Genomic DNA, 23,428 nt, shown 5'->3' on the forward strand with positions numbered 1-23,428 from the left:
GATCAGATTACTGTTATATCTAAAAACTGTGGATTTCTAGCAGGATTACAGTGTTGGTAAAACCTTTATAGAGCATATAGTGCTCTCTTTTCGGCACCAGTGGAGATACACTTCTGAACAAAGACTTTCTAGAGCAGGGGTGTCAAACTCAAGGCCCGGGGGCCAAATCCGGCCCGCGACTTCATTTTATGTGGCCCACAAGAGCTTGCAAAGAATATAATATGTTTGTTATACGGTTACATGGCGATTTACAGAAGCACATTGCCCATAAACTACATGTCCCACAATGCATCTCAAATTACAATTTTTTTCTCAGATTTGATTTTTTTTTCAAAATGTCACTTTTTATTTAGCTTTTCTTTTAAAAATCATTTTGTGACGTTCTCACTGAAGAGACTTGCAATTATTTGCCCTAGACTTCTGCTTTCAGACCGAGTTAATTATGAAGTGATTACCCTATCCGATAATAATCCAATGCAGAGGCAATAATGTAATATCATACATTATTTTATATATATTAAATATGTACATTTATATAGTCTTAAAGTTACAACCGGCCCTTTGACTGCAACCATAATGCGAATGTGGCCCGAGATGAAAATGAGTTCGACACCCCTGTTCTAGAGTATAGGGAAATCATTCAGGCAAAATATACATGCATGTCTCCAATATCTTTTCAGAAACCCCCCCCCCCAAAATCCAACCAATCAGGATGGCACAGCTGTTGAGAAATGTTGCTGAAACTCAGAGGGATGTCAGTGAATAACGACGCCCCCAACAAAGGATTTATTTGCAATTTTTAATACTTTTTCTTTAATGATTACACAGATCCTTGAGTCGAGTAACAGAAAGCAGAAGATCCAACTCCTCCAACAACCTTGACAATTTTCAAAAAACAGGTAAAGAGATTTTGTTCAGAAAACCTTTAATCGTTAATAGAATTAGTAGTATGACATATTTCAATAAATATTTAGATATATACAGATACAGCAGAAACGGTACATTCTTTTTTTCTCTTCAAATTGCTTCACATTTTTTTGTACAAGCCAAAATATCTGCCATTGTATTTATAGTCATGCAAAATATTGTTTTTCTCAGATTAATGAAAAATAAAAAGGATTTGCTGAACTTTTCTTATATATTTTTTTTATATCATCCTGCTTCGATGTGCACTTTTTCGGATTATAAGCATCGTAATGAGCATTTCTGCTAAAAATCAAACGGGTGCACTTTGTGCCAATACACAATAGAAGCAAGTAAAAGCAAAAAATTAAGGCCATTCCAACTTGTGCAAAGAAAAATAAATAAATAAATATATTAATCATAATAATGTTTCCTTTAAGTTCACAGCAGCTTCACTGTATTTGTCCCGTCTCCCTTTCGGATTGTACAATACATACAATAAAATACAAGAGAAACCCAAACCCCCGGAAACCGATAAGAGTCATTAATCGCCGACAAATCAAACCATGCTACTTTAAAATCCAGTTCAGAACCTCAGGATTTTTTTATAAACGTCCGAAAAAAACACATCTCCCATTGTTCAGTCCGAATGCATCACATCTCAACGTAATGCAATATAAACCCAGTTTCTATCTCATGTTATGAACCCTCCCCTCCCCCCAACCCACACAGTATAACAATGATTAATACAATGATGTGAGGCCTATGACAAAGCTCTAACATGACTATGGTATACACAACACCCACGCCTGAGGAAAAAAGGGTATGCATCATGTAAACATGGTAGTTGAATGAATGCATGATATGCTTTATAGGTCCTCCTTGTTTCTCAGTTGCATATTCAACCCCCATATGGCACGAGAAGATATGTAAGCTCTAGAAAAATGGACGACTGCTGTTGGCAACATGAGGACAGGACAGTGCTTCTCACTTATTCCAGATGCAGTGTCTATGGCACAGAAGAAACATACATACAAATAATAAGGATCTTAATGAGGCCGAGCTTTCCCAGGCCGTGATCAGAGAGGAGGCGAGAAACAGGGAACAAAAGGGGTTGTTTTCGGACTATCTTTGACGTACAGTCACTCTGAAGGGACTCCGAGTGATGCTCCAGATCCAAAATCAACAAAATCTATATTTACTTCTCCATTTATTATTCCAATGAAAACGTAAAAGGCCGCCTCAATCACAAAATATTTAGCATCCTCTTATTGCAGTTTTTTTACTTTTTGTTTTACGGAGTTCTCTAGTCTCAAATGATGCACCTTTTTTAATCTATATGACATACAATCACTCTGAAGGGACTCAAACTGATGCTAGATAATATTTGAGTCAACAAAATCTATATTTATTTCTTTACTTCCAACCATTTAGTTGGGAATTTCCAATGAAAACGTAAAAGGCCGCCTCTATCATGAACTCTTTAGCATCCTCTTATTGCTTTTTTTTTTTTTTTTTAACTGTTGTTGGTTTTTAGGGAGCTCAAAGTCAACAAAATATATATTTATTCCTTGATTAGCAATAATTTATTTTGGCGTTTCCAATTAAACTCCTTGGCATCCTCTTGTTTTTACTTTTGCTGGTTTGTTACGAAGCTGCTAGACTCTCAAAAGATACATATTTTTAAATCTTACTTTCTTAAAATTCACTCATTTGTATGAAGAACACGTTTTGTGTACTTGTAAGGATGTGCTACATATCGTCAATAGCTTGCGCTGCCTTCAACAAAAATCTGTAATTCGTTAAAATAGTTACTAAATTCCCTTTACCTGATTAAAGTCCATGCCTGTTCCTCTTATATATTGCTATGTTGCGTGTACGTACTTTAGCATAAGAGTTGAGGTAGCTAGCAGGACACGTTTAGAAAATATTCTGAAAAACATTGGCCTTTTTTTGTTTGAGTTTTACCATGAAATAAAGTAATGCTATCAAAAAAGTTGAACACACATCACTCACAGCTAGATTAATAGCATGTATGCTAGCTAGCTTCTCTGACTGGTCCTCTTAGTTTTTGTTGGAGTGCTAACTGTGATGCTAACATGAAATAAAGACCAAAATAAAAGGGTGACATTTGGACAAACAAAGAAATGCTTTCTAAACGTTGCACGAATGTCCTATCAAGCTAGCTAAAGTACTCTGTGCCTACTCTCTCTACGTCTTGCTACGTTTCTCTCTACAGATGTAAGCCAAATAGTTGATTTCTGGCAGTTTTAGCTAGAGAAACTGTAATGTTTTTTATTTGGGCATAAGAGACGACGTAGTAGCAAGTTGCTAGCGAAATAACATTTATGAAAAACGTGGGACTTGTTGTTGTTGGAGTGCTAGCACGTAAAAATACCACAATGTAATTTGAATTAACAAATAAATTCAATCTAAAAGTTGCACAAATTTCATTCACAGCTAGCTAAGTATCATGTATGCTAGCTAGCTTTGCTGACTAGCTAGATACTCCCGCTACGTCGTGCCGCATTTCCTTGCAAAATAGTTGATATCGGGAGGTTTTAGGTAAAGAAATTGTAATGTTTTTATTATTTGGACTTCATAAAGCTACATGTAGAGTTGCTTTGCTAAAAGGACGGATGCTATTAAGCTAATACTGTTCGCCATGAAGCTAAAAGACAAAACGTTAATACTTCTAATTTCATCTTTGTCTAAATCTGATGGTTTACAACCTAAATGCAAGCATTAAAAAGAGTGAAGAATAAAGCATCCTAGGTGATCATGGCCCTAAAAAGATTGACTGGGAATGAGTTACTGAATTAAATGCATAGTTTTTGCAAATGATGCTATGGCACTTCCACTTTAAAATCATGACATTTTGGACTCAGAACAGAAGGATGTATGTGCGTGGCATAGCCCTTCGGATCAGTTTTACACACTTTGATAATAATAATGAATTAAAAGTCATAGTAGTAAATTTAGACTCTCTTTTACACACTGTAAGAATTTGGAAAGAGATGGGGATTAATGGATAGTGGGTGGTGTTTAAAAAATAAGGGAATACAAGATTGTTGAGGGAAAATACATACATGTTTCATATCAAAATATGCCTTTATATATATTATATCATTTCATTTAAATATCTGAAGTTAATCTGGCAATACTGCATCTGGCAATCATATTGAAAACACAAAATGAATATGATTTCACATCCTGCAGCGACGTCTTGAACCACTTGCCCCGCGACAGCAGCAGCAAAAGGCAATGACAACGACACGAGAAATGTATTTAAAAAATCATCTTTGGTTTTGCGTCAAAACCAAGTTGGACCGGGGCTTAAACATTTTGACACGAGACGCTTTAATGGAGATTTTAACTGGAACTAAACCATGTTTTCCTGTATGTGAGGTCTTTTCTTTCTAAATTAAATCTGGTTAACTTTATCTCCTTTTAGAGCCCCGCCCCTTTTTGGGAGTCATTTGACTGGCGGTAAAAACAGATTTTGAGGTTTTCGCCTATCACATTTATATTATTACCTAAGAACCCAATCCCGATGCTCAGTCAGGCAAACAATTAAGCAACGTGATTGGATATTGAAGAACGGCGTTGATTTCTTGTTCAATTAGAAGCTACAAAGGATCTATTTCCTGTCGTTCTGCTGGTGGACGAGTGGTTAACACTTAAACTGGGATTTCCTCGGATTCTCTGAGTTACTACAGTCACTGCTTTGACTTTTAACACAACAAATGTTTACTTTGCATAAACAAAATACATCTCCACGTCGTTATCATTTGTTCATTTTGAGTTTTGTCTTAGAAAACTGGAAACCGGCTCGCGCAGAAAAATACTTTTATCCACTTTTGTGATCCAATTTTTAAAACTCAGTCTGTTTGCTGCTGATTTCTTCATGCCTGAGGTGAAAGTCCCTCCTGAATTTGGCAATTATTGACTTTGTTTTATTGCTCTATGTTCCCGCATTACCTCAATATTTATCGGTAAGATTGACCGTTTGTTTAGGGATGAATGAGGCAGCAGCAACTCACGAACGTTTTGAGATGGAGTCGCTGAAAGGAAGGCAAAATCATAATTGCATATACTGATCATTGCATAGAGAAGCCTGGCGCAAATCAAAAAAGATGAAATCAAAACCTGCAGAATGATCGAATCCCGTCCAACGTGGCAAAAAGAAATCCAGTTTTGAATTCTCCATGAAGCTTTTTCACTAATGAAGACGCTCGCAGCTACAGTGAATGAGATGGAAATACAGTTAATTAAGGTATAACAGGTGCTATAATCTGTTTCAATTGACTACAATATGTCCTCTCAGCTGGGGGAAGGGTGTCACATTAAGGCGGGGTCAAAGCAAGGAAGCACTAATAAGGATGTAAACATATCTGTGGTTCCGTCCCCCATAAACACAACGAGGAAAATCCAGGGATTTAAACAAGAAAGAAAAACCCGGAAGAAGCTTCGTGAGGGAACGCCGATCAATTCGACGTCCAACAATCCGCCTTCCTCTTGAGCAAAAAAGCTGCACAGCGACATGTTTACTTGGCACATAAATGAAGAAACAGATATGAAATAAATGAAGGACAAGTCGAGGAACACCACAGATACGTTTGATATTTTGTCTCAAAATCAGCACTGCCCGTTTCAGTGTTTCACGATATTTTTTCCGTTTGTCCAGTCGTACGTTTGACAGCGGCAGCGGAGAACACCTCTCGTTCAGTCGGAGGCTCGTTGGCGGGGAGGAAAAAGCGTTGAGGAGTGCTTGCAATACACATTTTGAAGCAAATCTAGATCTATAGAACGCGTGATCCTTGCATCGATTTATTTAATGGAAGCACCAATCTGCCTTCTTCCCTTTTTTTTGGTGGGGTTGTGAAAAAATCCCTCATTTTCCAGATGCCCGCCTTTGCAAATCAAGTTCTTTTTTTCTCCGTTTTATGATAGATATATGAGTATATTACACTGCTTCTCGTACGTCCCCCACCCCCGTCCCGACATCTCTTTTTCATATAGAATTATATATCTGTCTCCGTCCAATCCCACACAGTTTGTTGGGCTCCAAGAGTCTGTTTGCTTTGTCATCTTTTTCATTAATATATTGCCACATTCATATATCATGCATTTTACTGCATTGCTATTGCACTGGTTCCGGATTATTCAGGAGATGGAAAGAGCCGGAATGAGTTGGGATTCTGGGAGGGGAATAAAGGGGAAAGAAAGCAATAAATAATGTCTATTAGGAGGGGCTGAGGGAGGCGAACAAGCAACTTATCCTGGAGGAAGTCAAGGAAAGGAGGCGCGGAAATCAGGGCGGCAATGAATGATCTCTCCCTTTGAAGTCATCTCTCTCCGTGTCCCTTTCCTTTTTTTTGTGTCTCGTCTTCTTCGCTCTGTTTTCCTCCTCCTCCTCCGCCCTCTCGACTAAGTCATGTTGTGGATGTCCTCGCTGCGGATGATCTTGTAAGTGATCCAGTAGAAAGTGTTAAAAATGAGGAAGACGAGGGGGAAGGCCACGCGGGAAACGGTGTCGATGCGTTTGGCCCGGCCGATGAACAGCTTCTTCATCTCGTCGATGGTCTTCTCCCCCGGGTTGGTGGTGGGCGGGGCGTTGTTGTTGTTCCCTTTGATGGCCATGCCGTCTTTGTTCTGGAGGCACGCGGGACCCATGCCGTAACCCGGGAAACTGAAGCGGCCCTCGCCTGTCTCGTCCTCCTGAAACACAGAGAAACACGTTACTGTTGGAGCTGTGTGTGTGTGTGTGTGTGTGTGTGTGTGTGTGTGTGTGTGTGTGTGTGTGTGTGTGTGTGTGTGTGTGTGTGTGTGTGTGTGTGTGTGTGTGTGTGTGTGTGTGTGTGTGTGTGTGTGTGTGTGTGTGTGTGTGTGTGTGTGTGCATGCAGCTGTGCAAAGTGCTTATCAGTCAAGGTCACTTCAATTCAGACATGAAAACCAACAATTCCAGACAAGAAAATGTAAAAGTTGTGTGTGATTGTGGACTAGAATGTGTGTGGATGTGTGTGTGTGTGTGTGGATGAGAGTGAGTGAGTGTGTGTGTGTGTGTGTGTTTGCATGCATCTGTGCAATGTGTCTGTGTGTATATCAAAGGTCAGTTTAGTTGGTTCACACATGAAAACCATATATTCCATATAACATATCTGTTATAATATCATAACATGAGGTGAAAATAAACGCCAAACATCAATGATAGGGTTGTGTGCATGTAAATGGTTAAAAGGCTAAAATCCCTGTGTTTCCTCCAGAGGACATTTCTTTCCAAGAGACCTTTTTGAACATTAAAGCATGGAAACATGTCAGAGTATAATATGAACCTAAACATGAGCAGGAGAGGACTCTTTAAAGTAGAGACACTACATACTGATATACACCTGAACATCAGCAGGAGAGGACTCTTTAAAGTAGAGACACTACATACTGATATACACCTGAACATCAGGAGGAGAGGACTCTTTAAAGTAGAGACACTAGATACGGATATACACCTGAACATCAGCAGGAGAGGACTCTTTAAAGTAGAAACACTACATACTGATATACACCTGAACATGAGCAGGAGAGGACTCTTTAAAGTAGAGACACTACATACTGATATACACCTGAACATGAGCAGGAGAGGACTCTTTAAAGTAGAGACACTACATACTGATATACACCTGAACATCAGCAGGAGAGGACTCTTTAAAGTAGAGACACTACATACTGATATACACCTGAACATCAGGAGGAGAGGACTCTTTAAAGTAGAGACACTAGATACGGATATACACCTGAACATCAGCAGGAGAGGACTCTTTAAAGTAGAGACACTACATACTGATATACACCTGAACATCAGCAGGAGAGGACTCTTTAAAGTAGAGACACTACATACTGATATACACCTGAACATCAGCAGGAGAGGACTCTTTAAAGTAGAGACACTACATACTGATATACACCTGAACATCAGGAGGAGAGGACTCTTTAAAGTAGAGACACTAGATACGGATATACACCTGAACATCAGCAGGAGAGGACTCTTTAAAGTAGAGACACTACATACTGATATACACCTGAACATCAGCAGGAGAGGACTCTTTAAAGTAGAGACACTACATACTGATATACACCTGAACATCAGCAGGAGAGGACTCTTTAAAGTAGAGACACTACATACTGATATACACCTGAACATCAGCAGGAGAGGACTCTTTAAAGTAGAGACACTACATACTGATATACACCTGAACATCAGCAGGAGAGGACTCTTTAAAGTAGAGACACTACATACTGATATACACCTGAACATCAGCAGGAGAGGACTCTTTAAAGTAGAGACACTACATACTGATATACACCTGAACATCAGCAGGAGAGGACTCTTTAAAGTAGAGACACTACATACTGATATACACCTGAACATCAGCAGGAGAGGACTCTTTAAAGTAGAGACACTACATACTGATATACACCTGAACATCAGCAGGAGAGGACTCTTTAAAGTAGAGACACTACATACTGATATACACCTGAACATCAGCAGGAGAGGACTCTTTAAAGTAGAGACACTACATACTGATATACACCTGAACATCAGGAGGAGAGGACTCTTTAAAGTAGAGACACTAGATACGGATATACACCTGAACATCAGCAGGAGAGGACTCTTTAAAGTAGAGACACTACATACTGATCTACACCTGAACATCAGCAGGCGAGAACTCTTTAAAGTAGAGACACTACATACTGATATACACCTGAACATCAGCAGGAGAGGACTCTTTAAAGTAGAGACACTACATACTGATATACACCTGAACATCAGCAGGAGAGGACTCTTTAAAGTAGAGACACTACATACTCATATACACCTGAACATCAGCAGGAGAGGACTCTTTAAAGTAGAGACACTACATACTGATATACACCTGAACATCAGCAGGAGAGGACTCTTTAAAGTAGAGACACTACATACTGATATACACCTGAACATCAGGAGGAGAGGACTCTTTAAAGTAGAGACACTAGATACGGATATACACCTGAACATCAGCAGGAGAGGACTCTTTAAAGTAGAGACACTACATACTGATATACACCTGAACATCAGCAGGAGAGGACTCTTTAAAGTAGAGACACTACATACTGATATACACCTGAACATCAGCAGGAGAGGACTCTTTAAAGTAGAGACACTACATACTGATATACACCTGAACATCAGCAGGAGAGGACTCTTTAAAGTAGAGACACTACATACTGATATACACCTGAACATCAGGAGGAGAGGACTCTTTAAAGTAGAGACACTAGATACGGATATACACCTGAACATCAGCAGGAGAGGACTCTTTAAAGTAGAGACACTACATACTGATATACACCTGAACATCAGCAGGAGAGGACTCTTTAAAGTAGAGACACTACATACTGATATACACCTGAACATCAGCAGGAGAGGACTCTTTAAAGTAGAGACACTACATACTGATATACACCTGAACATCAGCAGGAGAGGACTCTTTAAAGTAGAGACACTACATACTGATATACACCTGAACATCAGCAGGAGAGGACTCTTTAAAGTAGAGACACTACATACTGATATACACCTGAACATCAGCAGGAGAGGACTCTTTAAAGTAGAGACACTACATACTGATATACACCTGAACATCAGCAGGAGAGGACTCTTTAAAGTAGAGACACTACATACTGATATACACCTGAACATCAGCAGGAGAGGACTCTTTAAAGTAGAGACACTACATACTGATATACACCTGAACATCAGCAGGAGAGGACTCTTTAAAGTAGAGACACTAGATACGGATATACACCTGAACATCAGCAGGAGAGGACTCTTTAAAGTAGAGACACTACATACTGATCTACACCTGAACATCAGCAGGCGAGAACTCTTTAAAGTAGAGACACTACATACTGATATACACCTGAACATCAGCAGGAGAGGACTCTTTAAAGTAGAGACACTACATACTGATCTACACCTGAACATCAGCAGGAGAGGACTCTTTAAAGTAGAGACACTACATACTGATATACACCTGAACATCAGCAGGAGAGGACTCTTTAAATGAGATACACTACATACTGATATACACCTGAACATCAGCAGGAGAGGACTCTTTAAAGTAGAGACACTACATACTGATATATACCTGAACATCAGCAGGAGAGGACTCTTTAAAGTAGATACACTACATACTGATATACACCTGAACATCAGCAGGAGAGGACTCTTTAAAGTAGAGACACTACATACTGATATACACCTGAACATCAGCAGGAGAGGACTCTTTAACCTGGTTTCACTGGAGCTATATGATTCAGAAGAAAAATGTAAAACATATTCCATCAATCCTTCTCTTCTTCACCCACTAATCATGTTTTCAGCGCCAGATAACTTAGACACAAAAAGCTCCAAAACGGTGGATTCATAAATCATGATCTGGACATCGATCACTTCGCTCGCGTCTCACTTTTTTTCTTTCAGTAAAAGTCATCAATACGAGATGAAGCCGAACACAGAGCGCGTTCATCACGGAGAGATGGAGGGGGTGAGGGTGAATGGATTGGATTGATTGACATGCGCTTGTACTCAAGGTTATGGCGAGCGTGCACGTGATTTATTCCGAGGACGGTGAGCGTGCACGTGTTTTATCGAAATAAAAGAGATATTGAAAATCCTATCTGCACCGTCACCCTGCCTTTCATTACCGGAGACACAATGACGTCCTTATCTGGTTCAGAGTAGACTCCGACACAAACACTACAAGGTGTGTGTGTGTGTGTGTGTGTGTGTGTGTGTGTGTGTGTGTGTGTGTGTGTGTGTGTGTGTGTGTGTGTGTGTGTGTGTGTGTGTGTGTGTGTGTGTGTGTGTGTGTGTGTGTGTGTGTGTGTGTGTGTGTGTGTGTGTGTGTGTGTGTGGGAAATAGAAAGCATTTCAAAGTGCCCTTCAAAGTTTAAAACAGCCCCCATGAAATTAGAAATCAGCAAACAAAAAGCCCTCTTGATGATTAAGAGTCATGTTGTTTTTATGTCAAAATATTCATGCATGGATACGACTTGAGTCCCCCGTGGAAAAGATAATCAGCGGGGAATCTTTCCAGTGCATTGTGGGTAGAAAAAAAAGGATCATTTTGTGATCTGAAAACACCCGGAGGAAGTGTTGGCAGCAGGACGATTTAACGACTGACGCAAAACCTCTGCAGCAACTACAAATCAAGCAGCCCGTAAAAAAGGGGACTCAACTCTCGTCCGTTGCACCGGCTGCCAGCAGAGGGACGGGGACACAAAGCATGTTCAATAAACCAATAAATGCAAATATCGGTTAACATTTAAATGGTTTCTGCATGCTGGGGGATACACTCATATGATAGGATGTGTCCATGTGTAAAATGGGTGTAGTAAGGGTCTGATAACAGTGTAATGGGATGTTATAACACTGTACCATGGGTATAATAACAGCTTATATGAGTAACAGTGTAACATGGGTATATTAAGGGTGTAACATGGGTGTAATGCAATTTTAATAACAGTGTAATATTGGTGTTAGATGGCTGTAATACAGGTCTAATACTAGTGTAATATGGTCTTAATAACAGTGTAAAATGGGTAAAACATGGGTATAATAAGGGTATTAAAGGGGTGTAATAACAGAGTAATGATACAGGTGTAATAATGATTGGATAGGGGGTGTATAAATGTGTAAAATGTGTGTCATATTGGGCGTAATAACAGAGCAATATTAGTGTTTAATAATGGTGTATGGGTGTATAAATGTGTAATATTGGTGTCATGAGGGTGTAATAACAGTCTTATATGGGATGTAATAACAGTCTTATATGGGATGTAATAACAGTGTAATAACAGTCTTATATGGGATGTAATAACAGTGTAATAACAGTCTTATATGGGATGTAATAACAGTGTAACATGGCTATAGTACAGGTGTAATAATGGTATAAGAGGGGTGTAATAACGGAGTAAAATGTGTGTGGTATGGGGGTAATAACAGTGCGATATGGGGGTTATATACCAAATAGCAATCAATAAATGTTCCAAAACATTTATGCCCATCCAAGGATTAATGAAAGGACAGAAAAGCGGTATAAAAAAGCTGCTTAAAACACACAAAAATGACAAAAAATGCCATAAGTTTGCGTGTGTGCATGCATGTATGTCAACGTGTGTATCCATAGCCATGTGAATGTGTGTGTGTGTGTGTGTGTGTGTGTGTGTGTGTGTGTGTGTGTTAGACCACCAGGTAGCGATCCATTTTTAGCGACCCCATGTCCCCGTTCTGTCCTTGTATTCACAACAAGCCATCTATTACTGTTAACACACACACACACACACACACACACACACACACACACACACACACACACACACACACACACACACACACACACACACACACACACACACACACACACACACACACACACACACACACACACACATTAGCCGCGATGCTATTCGACCTCTGCTCGTCCTTCAGTGCCGGCTCTAAACTATTACAGATGCTCTGCTTTATTCTCCCTGCCATGTGATTAATGTAGAGCGAGGAGGAGGAGGAGGAGGAGGAGGAGGAGGAGGAGGAGGAGGAGGAGGAGGAGACTGACTTCTCTGTGAGCATCCACCTGTGTGGAAAGGTACAGAAGGACCAGTGTAATGAGAGTGGTTTTGTATTCCCGACATCATCAACAAATATTTTTTAATAAATAAGTCAAACATTTGAACAACGTTTCATAAGAGCCAAATCCTTGCAGAATACAGAGCACTCTTAGTCAAACATGATTCCTTTAGTTAGTGCTTTTTTAATGCCACATTTCTTAATTCCAAATATTGCTTTTAAACACATCATTTAAAATGTTACTTTTGCATGATTCTTCGTGGGGAAACTCAGTGTCAGAGATCTGCTAAATCCACTAAGGCCTTCTTTTAATCGTGTCTCAACCGGTCTCAACGCTAAAAGACATAACAAATAATTGAAAGTTTTAAGAGATGTGTCATGTGACTTGAGAGGGATCTGTTGGGTTGATGGAGTGTCACATGACCTCAGTGTCTCCAGCCTTGTGACGTTGGGTCAGGGCTGATCTCAGATCTCAGTGTCACACATTATTCATCCTCTGCAGTAATGGAAACACAGCGGCTCTCCTCTGATGCAGGGCTTCTACTTTTATAATTCACGACCTCGTCCTTTTGTCGTGTGAACGTGTCTCTAAATAACTGCAGGAGATTTAAATAAGGAACATAGTTACACTGGAACCATTTTAGCAGCGTCATTTAGATTTAGATCGATTTTTTTGCAGCATTAAAAGTAAAAAATAGAATAAAACAAATAAAAAAAGGTTAAATTAAAATTATATAAATTAAATAAAACAAAAATGTATAATAAAATAAAATAGAATATAATAATCTGTAAATATATACATACAAACACTAGACAACTATATCTAAAGGGTATCTAAAGAAAACCCATGTTACAGAATAATTCAGAATTCTCATTAATAGAACAATTTACTACGAAGACAAAATATATAAACGTAGGATATGATATGCACGATACAAGTGTGAAAGGAGTTGCATTCAAATAATAAGTAATTTAAATCTATTGCGGTAGTGTGAGTACAATATTTGCAAATTGTTTAGGGTTATTAAAAGGTATATTTCTGCATTTTTCCAGAGTGCTTTATGTAAGTGGCCTTTAGATAAAGGTACTGGAGTGGTTGGGGGAAAGGAGGAGGAACAATAACAAGAGGAGGAGAAGAGAGGGAAAACAATTGATACGAAGGTACAAGGACTAAAGAGAAAGCAAGAAGACGAGATAAGAGAATGAAACAATACAGAAAAAAGGAACTGCGAACAAAAAAATATCGAATAAAATAATCTGTAAATATATACATATGGAGAGTATACAAATATATCTATAGGGTATCTAAAGAAAATACATTGTTGTGGATGAGAGCGTGTGTGTGTGTGTGTGTGTGTGTGTGTGTGTGTGTGTGTGTGTGTGTGTGTGTGTGTATGTGTGTGTATGTGTATGTGTATGTGTATGTGTATGTGTGTGTGTGTGTGTGTGTGTGTGTGGATGAGAGTTTGTGTGTGTGTGTGTGTGTGTGTGTGTGTGTGTGTGTGTGTGTGTGTGTGTGTGTGTGTGTGTGTGTGGATGAGAGCGTAGTTGGGGGAAAAGGAGGAGGAGATATGGACTGGAAAAGAGGGAAACATAATTGATACAAAGGTACCAGGACTAAAGAGAAAGCAAGAAGACGAGATAAAGGAATAAACGAGGAACTGAGAGAAACAACAACATTTGGATCCTCTGTAAAAAGGAGGCAAAGGGACAGAGGGAGGGAAAGAGATGGGAGTGAGAGAAAGAGATGGGAGTGAGAGAAAGAGATGGGAGGGAGAGAAGACAAGGGAAAGGGCAGCAGAAAGAGAGCAGGAGCATCCATCATGCCTTCCTCTCAGAGTGAAGCGTTTATCTCTCTGCCTCGGCTGATGTGATTAATCGAGCAGATTAACAGGAAGCAGGAAGCAAACCATCTCCTCTGCAAATATCACCGTGGATACGTGTTTCAGAGACCCTCATTTACATAAGACACGATCCGAGAGGTTAGCGTCCTCGGCTTGTGTTACGCTGAATGATTTCCCCCGAGAAGCAATTCCCCGCCGAAAGAAAATATATATTATACGATTTGCCTTCGCTGATCCCTTTTCTGCTGGAATCATTTCAAACCGTCCTCCACCCTTTTACCCCCGTCCTTATCGCTGCTCCATTATAGAAATGTGAAGCTTTTTTTGCGACGTTTCAGTTTCAATATGTCAGCGTTGAGTGGATTCTGAGGAGATGTGAGTCAAGGTGTTACTGGTAAAGATGTTTAAGGACATATGCCAATAGAACCGCTGTACAAGAGAGCTATCAAGGTGTTTGACAGGAAGCCAAATGCATACCACCACTGTACCATCCTAGATAAACACAACTTCTTGAGTTTTAACCATTTAAAAAAAAATCTTGTGTAACCATTAGCCAATCAGCAACCAAGGTAACCCCCCCCCCCCCGCCTTATCACCTGAATCTCCTCCCAGAGCTCCATTGAGTTCTTTGTAACCAAATGTCTCTCAGAGGGGCGTGGGGAGGGGCTCCTTATTTTCATCTAAAGTAACAGTCAGAGAATCAGCACTTTGGAAAAAGGGCTGAAACAGAGGGGATTATGGGTAATGCTGCGATGATCTGTTTGGTGTTTCAGCCAATCAGAGACAGGCTCTGTATATATCTGAGACCTGTGATATATTGATGAGAAACAGTATGATACGGAACCTTTAAATAAAAACGAATAAAAAAAGGACCACATCCTAAACAGTGTCTTTGCAGAGACTTCCAGCAGCAATTGTGTAAATATTCTACAGAAACAACAACAGGTCTAAGACCATTTTTGGTAATCTGTTGATCATTTTTTGACTACATTTTTAATTTCCCATCCCACGATCCACCCCTGCTTTTCTCTCTCTCTCCTGCTTTATTTTCCACTGGGGTCCCCGGTTGCACTAAAGCACGGTTCGTTAATGTGTCTCGCTCATCAAGCCGCTGACCTGGAATGATTATCCACATGATCTGCTCCTTCCTCTCCTCCTCCCTTTCCTCTCTCACTCATTTGATCTGAACAACATTTCAGGGAAACCACAGCTCCTTTTTACTTTGTGCACTCAGTCTGATGCTAAAAACGTCAATTAGGGTTCACTTGAGCAGCATAGAAGGTTACATATAGCCTTGTTATGTCAGATGGGTGTAAAGGAAACAGTGTTTTATAGTGACTCCATGAAAACACCGAACCACAACCATGGCTTTTGTAATATGGCGTTGATTACCATATTCAATTCAGGTTATTACATGTTTATCAATGCATGCTATGAGACCACATAGGTAATAGCTTTTGGTCTTTCCATTGACATACATGTCATCTCACAAATACAAAGATTCATTTATACCAAAGACTCAATCATTCCCTGTAGTTTTTCTCAAACAAATAGGAAAGAAATAAGGCATTTGTTGGTGAATATTCTCACGAGGAGATTCATTTGAACACATATTATGCTCTACTGTGTCTTTGCTAATGCCGGTGCAAGTGTTTGTTAATGTCGAAGAGGCAACATCAAGGTTTAAGTGCAAAGAAATGCCTTAAACTGCATTATATGTAATATCCAGCAGGGGGCGACATATTGTACAGAAGCCTATGAGATTATGATAAAACGTACTTACTTCTCCCTTGATTTATTACCCCAGTGAACATTTTCCAAACAAGCTTATGGTCTCAATCTTTAGCTTCAAGTCTTTTCCAACTCACCTTGATGTTTATTTTTATTACAGTCTAATTTAGAGTAAATAGACAATTAAGCAGTGTATGATCATCGTGTGATTGTTGCTACCATAACAGTTCATGACAGTCTAAAAATGTCTCGTAAAAATGTCTTGATAAGAGTTTGGTTTTCCTTCGTACCACCATGTGTCAATACTGGTGGCAAAAAAGCAAAACTGCGACTACCAAAATGCCAAATCAGGGCTTTAAAAATGTAGTTAATTGATAAATGCAGTCAATAGTCTATGCATCCTTTACACACAGATGTTGCAGGTCTAAGATTGAGTGGGGAAAAAAATGAATTCCCAGTCCTCTAAGTCCAAAAGGTCATATTTGTGTGAGAACATATCTGATGGGAATTCATGTTTTAACTAATCCTGTGGCTTTTAAGACCAATATAAGGCCAAGACGTCAAGCATTGCAATATAAATATGGATATTAACACACGGTTCTGCCTCACTGTACATTCAAGAGATAAGCGTCATCTGTACAAATACAGAACACATGCAACAATTAGGTTTCCACTCTGTCAATTAATGCCATAAACTGCATTACTTCTAATATCCAGCAGGGGGCGACATATTGTATAGAAGTCTATGAGAACATTAGCCAATTCTCCCTTGATTTATTACCTCAGAGAACATTTTCCTAACAAGTTTATGGTCTGAATCTTTTGTTTGAACTCTTCTTCAATACAGTACGATGATTATTTTGGAAATTAAGGTCTAATCTAGAGTTAAATAGACGTATGGTATGGTAACTGTGTGATTAGTTCCACCACAACAGTTCAGTTTAACTCTTCTTCAATACAGAATGATGATTATTTTTAAAATCACGGTCCAATTTGGAGTAAATATACGATAAAGCAGGGTATGCTTTAGGATGGGGTTACCGTGTGATTACTTCTACAACAGGTCTACTAAGTGCAAACAAAAGCATTCTTTCTAATATCCAGCAGGGGGCGACATATTATATATAAGTCTATGAGAAAATTAGCCTACTTTCATCTTGATTTATTAACTCAGAGATTATTTTCCTAACAACTTTATGGTCTAAATATTTTAGTTTTAACTCTTCTTCAATACAGTATGATGATTATTTTGGAAATGAAGGTCTGCTTTAGAGTAAATAGACATTTAGGCAGTCAATTAAGCGCTTCCTCTCCTGAAACAGTGAGTGTGTTCACAGCCTGTCAGTTAGGAGGTGGAGTTCACTGATCGCTCCTTAATCCCTGTGCTCTCTTATCTATGTTCCCAGAACTGCAGAACAGCCTGTGAGATCAAAGCTTTTAGAGGAAAAACCAGAATGTACAGCTTCCCTCCCGCCGAAAAACGTCTAATCACGGCTAACGAGCTGATTATAGCCGATCAATCAGGAAGTCAGGTCGGGCTGAAAAGGCACTGTCATTGTCAGACAGTGGGATAGCGTGGGTTGTTAGAGTGGTAACTTCCCCTTAGGACACTTCTGTGCCAAAAACAGAAAGGACCGCAGGGGAGGAAACGTGTCGAGGATCTACGGGCGCTTTTTACTTTTCTCCTCGACGCGTTTAAAACGGTGTTAAATGTTTGTCAAGTTTCAGTTTTAGTCACGTTCATGTTTTATGTTTAGTTTAGTTCCAGGGATTTATTTTGATAGTCTGTCGCTGTTTTCGTAAATCATCGCCCAGTTATAGTAATAGTCATAGTAGACGTTCATAGTTATAGAAAGGTAAGATCAGGTTGTAGGTAGGTAGATAGATAGATAGATAGATAGATAGATAGATAGATAGATAGATAGATAGATAGATAGATAGATAGATAGATAGATAGAGAGATAAGTAGATAGATAGATAGACAGACGGATGAATAGATGGATAGATAGATAGACAGATAGATAGATAGATAGATGGATAGATAGATGGATAGACAGATCGATAGATAGATGGATGGATAGATAGATGGACAGATATATGCATAGATAGATAGATAGATAGATAGATAGATGGATAGATAGATGGATAGACAGATCGATAGATAGATGGATGGATAGATGGATAGATAGATGGATGGATAGATATATGGATAGATAGATAGATAGATGGATAGATAGATAGATGGATGGATATATAGATAGAGAGATAAGTAGATAGATAGATAGATAGATAGATGGATAGACAGACATATAGATAGATAGATAGATAGATAGATAGATAGATAGATAGATAGATAGATAGATAGATAGATAGATAGATACTGTAGATAGATAGAGAGATAAGTAAATGGACACAACTCAAGTAAAGACTCTTTGTGCTTTAATCCTGTGTCTGCATCCGTGCTTTCTTACTTCTCTCCTAAACGCGTTGTTGACGTGAAGGTCGTCTGGATTTAGATGCGTCCCAGCTCCGGGCTAAACGGTTTTAATGATTCAGGATGTGAGTTCTCATGCAGGAAAGTTATTCTAACATCTACATCCAATAATGTATTATAATGAAAGCCTCCCCTTGATTAAAACATTTGCATTTAGCGCCCTGGACTTCACAGACGCTGAAGGCAGTAATGCTTGATTTCACATTGATTTCTATAGAGGCTCTAATCGCCACTTAGGTCTTTTCATTGACATACATTTCACAAATAACAAAGGCTTAATCATTTCTATAGTTTTTCTCAAACAAATAGGGAACAATATGACATTTGTTGGGGAATATCCTCACAAGGGGGATTCATTTCAACACATTTTATGCTCTAGTTTGTCTTTGCTAATGCCAATGCAAGTGTTTTTTCTGTTTAGAAGCAAAATCCAGGTCTAGAAAGTGCAAAATAAATGCCTTAAACTGCAATATATCTAATATCAAGAAGGGGGCAACATATTTTATAGAAGTCTATGAGAAAATGTACCTTCTTCTCCCTTAATTTATTACCTAAGTGAACATTTTCCTGCCAGGTTTATGGTCCCAATCTTTAGTTTTGAATCTACTTCAATTCCGTACGGTGATTATTTTGTAAATTAAGGTAGAATTGAAAGTAAAATAGACAGCGTATGGTCACCGTGATTGTTTCTACCACAGGGTGTTTTCCGTGTTTTTGTCTTACAACTTTTAAATTTGTTAACATTAACATGTCTTATTACATAGCTTAGTTGAATACTTGATTCAGATTGGTCAATTCAGAACACGTGACACGTTGTTAATCCAGTAGTACAGACCGCTGTCATGGATTTATTGACCGTTGTTAAGGACGCTCACATCTGCAGAAAGAAGTCCGGTCGATTTAACTGTATACAGTTTGGCCGAAAAGCAAGCTGTTTACTTGTCTTTAGTTTTCCTTTGTCTACCATCTGAGAGCAACATGGAGGATTTTAATATTAATGTTAATATATTTGGAGAGCACAGGATGAATGGTTAGAGGCTGATGAGTCCCCAAGAAAACAGTGGAGAAGTAAGAGAGGCGAAAAGACAGACCACATTATGGGCTATGGAACTATTTAAAGACTAGTGATCATACTGGGCAGAAATCCTCAACACGGAGCTGCGGTCCTTTTTACGCAAAGGTCCGGACATCAAACGGCAAAACATATTCAGTTGCCGGCTACTTTGGAATTAGGGCAGGGATATCTATACTTTCCAAGGTTCGAAATAATGAATGGTATACTTTTAAAGCAACCAACAATGTTTTCAAATCCGTAATAAAAAAACTCCACAAAAGCGCTATCGAAGTAGTTCCTGCCGTTGCTACGTAGTTCAAACGGTAACAACGGACTATTTTTCTTAGCGGATGCATGTGATTTTAAATCAATGAAACTATTTTTAAATCAATAAAAACATTTTCTAAATCAATAAAAGCATTTCAATTAATATTGGGAGTCATGTCGTTACTTTGTTGAGAATGTTGCCATGTAATAAGCGGGATAATGTCAAGGTCCCGCTTCGCGTCGGGCTCCTGATCAGCCTGTCGGGTGTTCTTTTACCCATAATGACCGCCTCGCTGCACATTATCCCTTACTTAATAAGTGTTTGGTTTTCCTTAATACCACTCTGTTGTTTCACTGCTTTGTGCAAAAAAACTAAATGTCTACGGCCAGACTAGCAAAGACAGATTGTTAGGTTTGCATTTTAATTCCTTGATAAACCCTTTGACCAACTGTTTTCCAGATATAACAACATCCCCTTGAGAAGTTGCATTTGTAATGAATGCACAGGTATTAAAGGTGTTATTGCTGTTATCAAATGCATTCCTAATACACTTACGTGCACTTATAAATTCAACAGAGGTACAAAGTTATGCAAATTGGTTTTTTTACGTTATGCAGGAGGCATTGAGCTTTGATTAAAAACACTTGTCACTAATGATAGCAGCAAGATGTTGTCCCTAACGATTTTAAACAAAGGTTGATTGTCAACATTGAAAATTAAAGGAATAATTAAGAGTTGAATCTGAATTAATGCTCCTGCAACCCAGCACAAATTCTCCCTCATGTTATAGCTAACAGACCAATGGACCCCTAGAAACTTGCCTTAGTTACTCAAGCTGCCATGGTTTCATGTTGAAGGTGTTTGGTTTTTATGAAACATACAAAGTCTTTCATCATACAACTCTCGTGTTTTCACATCATGAGGGTGAATTGTTACATTTAGTCCCTTAAAAACATCTTAATAAATAGTATTGTCCGTAGTACCTCCCTGTATCACAGCTGGTTGCAGGAAAGCCAAACTGTCAAGGCGGTCCTGATTGAAACAGAGGCGAGAGGCAGTAATGTTCGACTTCCCTTTGATTTCTAAAGAGTCTCTCTCTCTTCTTCCTCAGTCTGGAGAGTCTGTGTTAAACAAGCGAGCTGCTGCCAGGCGGCTATCCTTCAAGGATGAGTGACGCTATTGATCTGATCCCAGAGCAGTGGTTTAACTCCCCAGCAGGGGGCGACGTCTCTCCATCTGGAAGCTCAGTGAGAAGCCAGCTCTCACAGGCTGCAGTATCCGTCTATTTCAGTGTTTCTCAAAAAAACACACACAGACCACCAAAACAATAGGCCTGCTTACAGAGGTGTGAAGTATTGGAGTACAAATACTTCGTTACTGTACTTAAGTACATTTTTCTGGTACTTTACTCCACTACTTATTTTTTTCTAAGGACTTTTTACTTTGACGTCTTACATTTTGAACACAAATACCTGTACTTTCTACTTCTCACATGTTGAACACAAATACCTGTACTTTCTACTTCTCACATGTTGAACACAAATACCTGTACTTTCTACTTCTTACAAGTTGAACTCAAATACCTGTACTTTCTACTTCTTACATGTTGAACACAAATACCTGTACTTTCTACTTCTCACATGTTGAACACAAATACCTGTACTTTCTACTTCTCACATGTTGAACACAAATACCTGTACTTTCTACTTCTTACAAGTTGAACTCAAATACCTGTACTTTCTACTTCTTACAAGTTGAACTCAAATACCTGTACTTTCTACTTCTTACATGTTGAACACAAATACCTGTACTTTCTACTTCTTACATGTTGAACACAAATACCTGTACTTTCTACTTCTTACATGTTGAACACAAATACCTGTACTTTCTACTTCTCACATGTTGAACACAAATACCTGTACTTTCTACTTCTCACATGTTGAACACAAATACCTGTACTTTCTACTTCTTACATGTTGAACACAAATACCTGTACTTTCTACTTCTTACATGTTGAACACAAATACCTGTACTTTCTACTTCTTACATGTTGAACCCAAATACCTGTACTTTCTACTTCTTACATGTTGAACACAAATACCTGTACTTTCTACTTCTTACATGTTGAACCCAAATACCTGTACTTTCTACTTCTCACATGTTGAACACTAATACCTGTACTTTCTACTTCTCTCATTTTCCAAACAGGCTGGTTCCTTTAGTCTGAATGTGTGTTTGGTGGCGTGATCATTATTATTTAGAGTCATTGCGTGCCTATTGATTTGAACACGATCCGTGTATCCATCATTTCCTGGTCTTCTCTAAAGAAGAGGGACCAATGAAAACGTTGTCATGTTGCCGTTGTTCAGCATGGAAACATTCATTAGCTAACAATGACATTATTGTTCTATTCATATAAAGGGAGGTCAGGTACTCTTTAAAACAGCTGCTAGTTATGGGTACTTTTTACTGAAGTACATTTCAAAGTTCTTTACTTTCACTTGAGTAAAGAAGTTTAGTCAGTACTTCTACTTTCACCAGAGTATTTTTAAACACGAGTATCTGTACTTCTACTTGAGTAAAGGATGTGTGTCCTTTTGCCATCTCTGCCTGCTTATCACTCCAACAGTTTAGAACAAATAACAGCCTAATTATATTAAGACAGCTTAACTTCTATATATCGCCTCGGTCACACATTAAATCAACAATACAAATACAACAACAGATTCTACAAGCATTTCATTCAAATGCGATTTAAAATGCTCATAGGTTTTAAACCTCATATGAAATGTAGACTATATTACGGGGGTATGTTTTTAATGCTATTTTATTGCTATTGAGATGTTTACATTTTGGAATGTTTATTTCTAATCTTTTAATTTGTATTGTACAATGCCATGTGTTTTTATGCTGCTGCAATGCCAACAATTCCCAAATTGGGATAAATAAAGAACTTCTTATTTTATCTTAGGCTGCAGTATCCGTGTATTTGATGCCCTCTCACTCCGTCTTTCTAATTAGACAGCAGCCTCGGTCCGATTGCTCCCGCTCTTTCTCCCTTTGTCCTCCCCCCCCGGACTATCAGTGTCACTAACAAATCAATAAAGTATCAGGGTAGAAACCACAGAAATCAGCACAACTGAGAGTACCTGCACTACAGCTTCAGCTCTAACACTGAGAAACGATCCGGAGTGCAGCGCTGTGTTAACGGAGGTACAACTTCAATTCTGAATTACATATCAGCAGATTTCCGTCATGCAATGTGATCTACCACCAGAGATGGCAAAAGTACACATATCCTTTACTCAAGTAGAAGTACAGATACTCGTGTTTAAAAATACTCTGGTGAAAGTAGAAGTACTGACTAAACTTCTTTACTCAAGCAGAAGTAAAGAGGCTTTGAAATGTACTTCAGTAAAAAGTACCCATAACTAGCAGCTGTTTTAAAGAGTACCTGACCTCCCTTTA

General features: G+C 38.8%; 1 protein-coding gene across 6 annotated transcripts in view; it reads right to left on the bottom strand.

Moving 5' to 3' along the window:
• Positions 1–908: 908 nt before the first annotated feature.
• glra1 (glycine receptor, alpha 1) overlaps positions 909–23,428 on the bottom strand; it is a 171,473-nt gene continuing 148,953 nt past the window's right edge. For all 6 annotated transcript variants that reach the window (XM_079670304.1, XM_079670308.1, XM_079670303.1 and 3 more), the window contains one exon: positions 909–6,624. In XM_079670304.1, coding sequence (XP_079526430.1) covers positions 6,334–6,624 — 291 coding nt within the window. In that variant the 3' untranslated portion in view covers positions 909–6,333. The remainder of the gene's footprint in view (positions 6,625–23,428) is intronic.

Source organism: Notothenia rossii (genome assembly GCF_949606895.1).
Source record: "Notothenia rossii genome assembly, chromosome: 3".
In the NCBI taxonomy this organism is placed as follows: domain Eukaryota; kingdom Metazoa; phylum Chordata; class Actinopteri; order Perciformes; family Nototheniidae; genus Notothenia; species Notothenia rossii.